At 34.8% G+C, this 6104-nt stretch overlaps 1 protein-coding gene across 1 annotated transcript; it reads right to left on the bottom strand.

Moving 5' to 3' along the window:
• Positions 1 to 5261: 5261 nt before the first annotated feature.
• On the bottom strand, positions 5262 to 5860 carry LOC147627756 (uncharacterized). Its single transcript, XM_086815053.1, has 2 exons — positions 5564 to 5860; positions 5262 to 5489 (listed from the first exon to the last, which is right to left on the bottom strand). Exons 1-2 carry the CDS (start codon positions 5858 to 5860, stop codon positions 5262 to 5264), a joined length of 525 nt encoding a protein of 174 aa, XP_086671179.1.
• Between the last annotated feature and the right edge of the window lie 244 nt (positions 5861 to 6104).

The raw sequence follows: 6104 nt of genomic DNA, 5'->3' as shown, positions 1-6104 counted from the left end.
GATTTTTGTCTTCTCTAAATTGCAAATGATGTTATGCCTCATTGAAAAAAGGCATTCCCCTCTCTTCTTTAATAAATCCAACCATTCTTTATCCTAGATGTTTGATTATTGTATAAAATCAAGTTTTTTATAATGTTTCTCTTAAATAAGTAGAAAATGTTTACATTAGAATGAATTAAATACTCTTGGTGAACTTCTAATTTATTTTAGTAAGTAAAAATTGAAAAATGGTCAGCCATACAAAGGAGGTTATGGCAAAATTTTTTAAAAATTTGTGAAATAAATTTCATCTTTTATTAATCAAAAAGAGTAATCCCCATCGTTAGAGTATTCTAAAAGTGTCATTCTCATTCATGCATAGAAAGATGCATATTGATTATTTTTTATAAATGAATGATTTTCAATAGAATTAAATTCTATGAAAGATACTTATTGATAAAAAAAATTTATTATAAAAGTGTTACTTTCTTCATTATGGATTTTTATGCATAAAATAATGCATAAAAGTATTTTTTTTATTACAAAAGAGTTACTTTCATCATATTGATTTTTATGCATAAAAGTATGCATAAAAGTATAATTTTTATTGTAAAAGTGTTACTTTTATCATTATTGATTTCTATGCATAAAAGAATATTTTTTTAATTATAAAAGTGTTACTTTTATCATTATTGATTTCTATGCATAAAAGTATGCATAAAAGAATAATTTTTATTATAAAAGTGTTACTTTTATCATTATTGATTTCTATGCATAAAAGTATGCATAAAAGAATATTTTTTTATTATAAAAGTGTTACTTTTATCATTATTGATTTCTATGCATAAAAGTATGCATAAAAGAATATATTTTTTATTATAAAAGTGTTACTTCTATCATTATTTATTTCTATGCATAAAAGAATATTTTTTTTAATTATAAAAGTGTTACTTTTATCATAAATGATTTTTATGCATAAATGGGTGCATAAAAGATATTTTTTTATATTAAAAGTGTGATTTTTATCATAAATAATTTTTATGCATAAATGGGTGCATAAAAGATATTTTTTTATATTAAAAGTGTGATTTTCATCATAAATAATTTTTATGCATAAATGGGTGCATAAAAGATAATTTTGTATATTAAAAGTGTGATTTTCATCATAAATGATTTTTATGCATAAATGGATGCATAAAAGAAATTCTTTTATATTAAAAGAGTGATTTTTATCATAAATGATTTTTATGCATAAACATATGCATAAAAGATTTTTTTTGTTAAAAGAGTGATTTTCATCATAAATGATTTTTATGATGATAAAAGTGTGACTTTCATCAGAATTGGATTTTATGCATAATTAGATGCATATAGAATCTTTATAATTAAATAAGGGTTCTCCTTAATCCTCTGTTTAATTTTTACAAAAATTGGAAAAATGAATAAGTAGATAATTTGTGAGAAGAAATGCTACCGTTTCATATTCACTAAGATGGTAACGAGAAACTTCAATTAAATTATCGAAGTCGGAGATCGAGATAAATGATTATTTTATTCCTCATAAGAAATTCATGTTTTAGAAATTTGTAAGCAAATATTCGTTGAACGAAATTTAGAAAAAGAGAAATTGAAATAGTACCTTTCGAGAAGAAGAACCTTTCCAAACCCAAATTCTGTTTCAGACTATTGACCAAGACCTAATTCCTTCGTCAATTTCAATCAATGACGAAGTTCAGAAAAAAGGTACTCAACTCCCCCACCAAATCTGAAACTAAGTTAAGACTTTTGATTTTGACCTGAGGATCAAGTTAACAGAGTTTGAGGAATTCTGTTTGGAATTCAGACCTGGATCTAGAAGTATTGGGATACGGATTTAAGATTATTCATGGTTTTCAAACAAAATCTAAACTAAAAACTTGCATAGAAACCCTGTTTTCTTAAAGGACTGTCTTACGCCAGAATGCTGGAGGGAGCATTTGGCATATATGTTTATCTAAGGGAAGTTCGATTGCAACAGCTGGCGGGGAGTGTTCAAGGGACATCTCACGTGGCAAAAACTTGCCCAGGTCTTGACCAGCCTGGGTAGGGTGAAAAATGGTGCGCTTCCGGTACGATGGGCGAGGGCCGACGAAGCGGTCCGTGAGTGAAGTGCCAGGACACCTAAGGAGGATCCTGGTGAAGTGCACGGGCTCGCGGTGCTTAGAACACCCATACGTATGTCGAGGAAGATATATATACATGTTGACGAAGTGATTATTGTAATCTGTTTTACTGGATCTCGTTTGCTGACCAGCTGGTCCCAACGGAGAGTCCAGAGTGGTACTCTTTTTGTGAACAAGGGATTGAATGGAAATTTTGAATTATGAAATCTGTGATCATATCTGTTTTGTCAATGGATTATTTTTATATTAAAGTTTTAAAGAGGAGTGTGTGCATATCTGTTTTCTAAAGCTAAAGTTAAGAAAGGCATTTCAATTAGTACTTGTTTGGTTCCACCAATTCCAGTGGTAGGGTGGTGGCTAACCCATGGGCCGGATGGGGTAGGCTGGAATCAGTGGAGTTTTAATAATCAAACTGAAAAATCTTAGGATTACGCTAGGATTCGAGTAGATAGTTAATTCCCTGATAAATTTCTCGATTGAGTGGATCAACGGCTGTGCCTAATCTTGATTAGGAAAAAAGTGTTGAATTGCTCAGATGATCAAATTATATCGGTGATAGTTTCCTTCTATCTGGTTTATTCAGGTGGAGGATAGTTTAGATTTTGATCTCGTTAGAAAACTCGTTAAGAAAAATTCAAAAGGTGGAATCGTCCCCGCTTTCCGGGCATGGGAAATTTTTTGGGTTTCGGTTTTCGGAGTGACCACCAGCCTAGTCTCATGCCCGGACATTCATGGGCGAGGCCCCGAGTGAGAAACCCTGCCCTGCGCATGAGGGGGCTGCTTCCGCTGTCAGCTACTGGGAATCCGGTGCGTGGAGGGGGCAGAGGGATCTCACAGGAAGTCTATGGAAGTCGAAAATGGATAATGTGGTCGTATATCTCTATATATACCCGACGGACCATTGGACATGTGTCAAAATTCTATTCATTGTCTCCAACAGCTAGTGACACATGGCGCATTCTCACTGGATCATTCATCAACGGTACCTTCCACGTGGTGTTTCGTGATTTGATGTCATACAAGGTTCGGATGTATATAAACGTTTTCGCTCATTTTTCTTTTTTCCTATGTATCCGCAACGGCGCAACCTCTCGATTTTTAGCAGTTTAATCTCTCCGCTACTATCGCATCGTTCTAGATGGCTTCTTCTCCGTCATCAGCAGCACGTGCCTCATCAAGGTCACCATCCCCGGTTGGTTTTTCAAAGCCTTCACCAAAAACACCTATTGGTTTGCAATCTTCAAGGGTATCACCATCCATATCCAATGTTTCGAAAAAGAGAGAGCTTTCTATATCTCCTACAGAAGTTACAAAGTCGTCCAAGAAAGTGAAGAAAATAAGCAAACCCTCTCCAACAAAGCCTACTGGGCCCTCTAGTCCTTCTCTTAGTGCACTAGATACCCAATCAAAGTTAAGTGTATCTAAAGCACGTGGAATGCTTACAAAGTCACCAAAGGCAGGTCCTCTAGTCCTTCTCTTAGTGCACTAGATACCCAATCAAAGTTAAGTGTATCTGAAGCACGTGGAATGCTTACAAAGTCACCAAAGGCAGGTCCTATGGCATCAAAGAAGTTTAAGTCATCACGCAAGGCTCCTGGTCTTTTTGAGATAGTAGTGGTGTCTCCTACAGAGAGAATGTTGGATTTTCTTATTGAGAGTGGAATTGAAGCCTCTTTCTTCTCACTTACGAAGAATATTTTCAATCCAGAAGTTGATGTCTCAATGATTATTAATCATGCCATGCCATTTATCAAGGAGGACTTTGATGAATTTGAGGAAACTACAGGGCCTTCTATCTTGATTAAAGGCAAGGTTTATGTCCATGTCTCTGTTGGGACCTCCTCTGTCCAGAGATAGACATTTACAAAGAGGTGTAGTATGTACAAACTTCAAAGGTTTTTATTAGAAAATGCAGAATGCTCCATTCATCCAAAAGGTTGCAGGAGAATGGTCAAAGCTGCTACCTTTATAGTTTTCTCCATTGTCAAATATCCTCTTAGAGGTGAAGAGGAGAAACTTGAGGAGATTGAAGGTTCTTTAAACTTTTGCTTTCTCAGAGATTTAGAGGCAAATGATATAGAGGAGGAACTTGGACCTGAGGAGGAGGAGAGGCTTGCCAAGAATATTGAAATCACAGAATTAAAGGCACATACAATTGTTCAGTCACCCAAGGAAATTGGAGATCCATTGCATAAATATATTGTTCCTTCATTGCCAAGTTTCTTATCAAGGATAAGGAGTATTTACATCTTTCTGATATTCAAAAGCTATTTAACTTGAGGGAGGACTATTGTCTTGCCATCATTGCAGAGGGTTGTGAAGCTGCTGAAGGGCTCATTGATATTGAGAATGAGTATAATGATGAATTTGCTACTTTAGATGTGTATACTTCCGATGACAAGTTCATTGGCTCAACTCATGCTTTATCACTATGTATTAAGAAAGCACAGGAGTCAGAACCATTGATCTCCGATGATGAATTTTATTAGCTTCAAGCTTCACTTGGTATTGCCGATGTTGGAAGGGAACAGAGTGATTATGTCCAACTTAAAGACATCAAAGAAACCTCAATCTCACTCTGGACATCAGATATACTTGAACAAGATGAAAATCAAAAGGTAAGTGAATATGAATTTGAATCCATACATTATATTATTTTAACTTACAATAATTTCACAGTCTGCACTTGGACACTTTTTGTCCAAAATGGATGAGAATATTTTCCATGTGTTGCATAGCCAGTTCCCCAAGGATGCAGATTGGCTTATACTTTGTATTAAATCTCCTTGCAGACTGTATGGCTCTCAACTATACAAGCCAATGCTAACAAAATCATGTTTCTTGAGAAGACAGCCACTACTAGAATTTTTGTTTATGGCCCTGGGTTTTCCACCTCAGGATATTTTTTGACATACTCTGCGTATGCTCTAGCTACAAATAAAACCGATGTAAACACACTATGTGGCTATAATAGAAGGAAATTTCTATGCTCCAGGGGAGCACTAACAAAGGATGATGATGTGAAGAATTTGGAATACACTTTTTGTACATACTCTGAATTACAAATAGATAACTTTTTGTACAAAGTTATGAATACAACAGTTCTCTTTTTTGACAGTGTTATGTTTTCGAAATGTCATTTTTTTGCATTCTTTGTAGTTGTCTTCTAAAAAACCAGTTGAATAACTTTGCAAGAGCATTACTTCTTGTAGCCCCTCCACCACGTCTTGTGCTCCGAAAGAATGATGTGCGTGCCTGGTAACGTGACCTTTCCATCCCTTGGTTACTATATGTTTTTAGGGGTCCATGCTCCTCAACAAAATATGGCCCATATACATGGAGGATGTGCTGCATAACAAAAAATAAATAAATTAGCATATGTCAATTCCATTGAGTGTATCATGAATACAAAGGAGTCTTACCAAATAGTATGTGATATCTTTTTCTCCCCATGCTTCTTTGATTATTTGAATGAGATTTGTAATAGAAATTTTGTACTCTTGCGCATATGTAACTGATGTCTTCTGTTGTCTAAGAATATTTAAAAAGATGTCAAGATGCTTCCAAACCTCCATTCTAAGATTTGTTGGCTGCGATGGCTGCGATGTACTAGCAACATTTGTCGTGATCTCACACAATTCTTTCCAACAATCCCACGTAATATTCACTTGTTTTTCACTATGGTTTCCTAAAAATCTTCTGGCTTTTGCACCTCCCATGGAGACATCTGCCAAGACATCTCGTGTTTTCCCTGAAACTGTTGGATCTTTCCTTAAATGAACCTAACCCCTATGAAATCCCATTTTTGATAATAATGCTTCACATTTATCAATACATTGATCTGCCAACGATGTTGGTTTAATAGAATATGCATAATCAAGATGCAATCTCAGAAGCTTGTCAATTATTCTTATCTCTGCATGCAAAGTGCATATGTGAACATTCTTAAGAGAGATAGGAAGA

Source organism: Cibotium barometz, chromosome 20, assembly GCF_041138505.1.
Source record: "Cibotium barometz isolate CiBa-2024 chromosome 20, ASM4113850v1, whole genome shotgun sequence".
Taxonomy (NCBI): Eukaryota; Viridiplantae; Streptophyta; class Polypodiopsida; order Cyatheales; family Cibotiaceae; genus Cibotium; species Cibotium barometz.
This window is presented reverse-complemented; position numbering and strand designations above follow the sequence as displayed.

Coding starts and splice junctions, on each gene's coding strand:
- LOC147627756 (XM_086815053.1), bottom strand. CDS start 5,860: ATGGGAGGTGCAAAAGCCAGAAGATTTTTAGGAAACCATAGTGAAAAA. Junction 5,490..5,563: donor AAGATATCACATACTATTTG/GTAAGACTCCTT, acceptor TTTGTTATGCAG/CACATCCTCCATGTATATGG.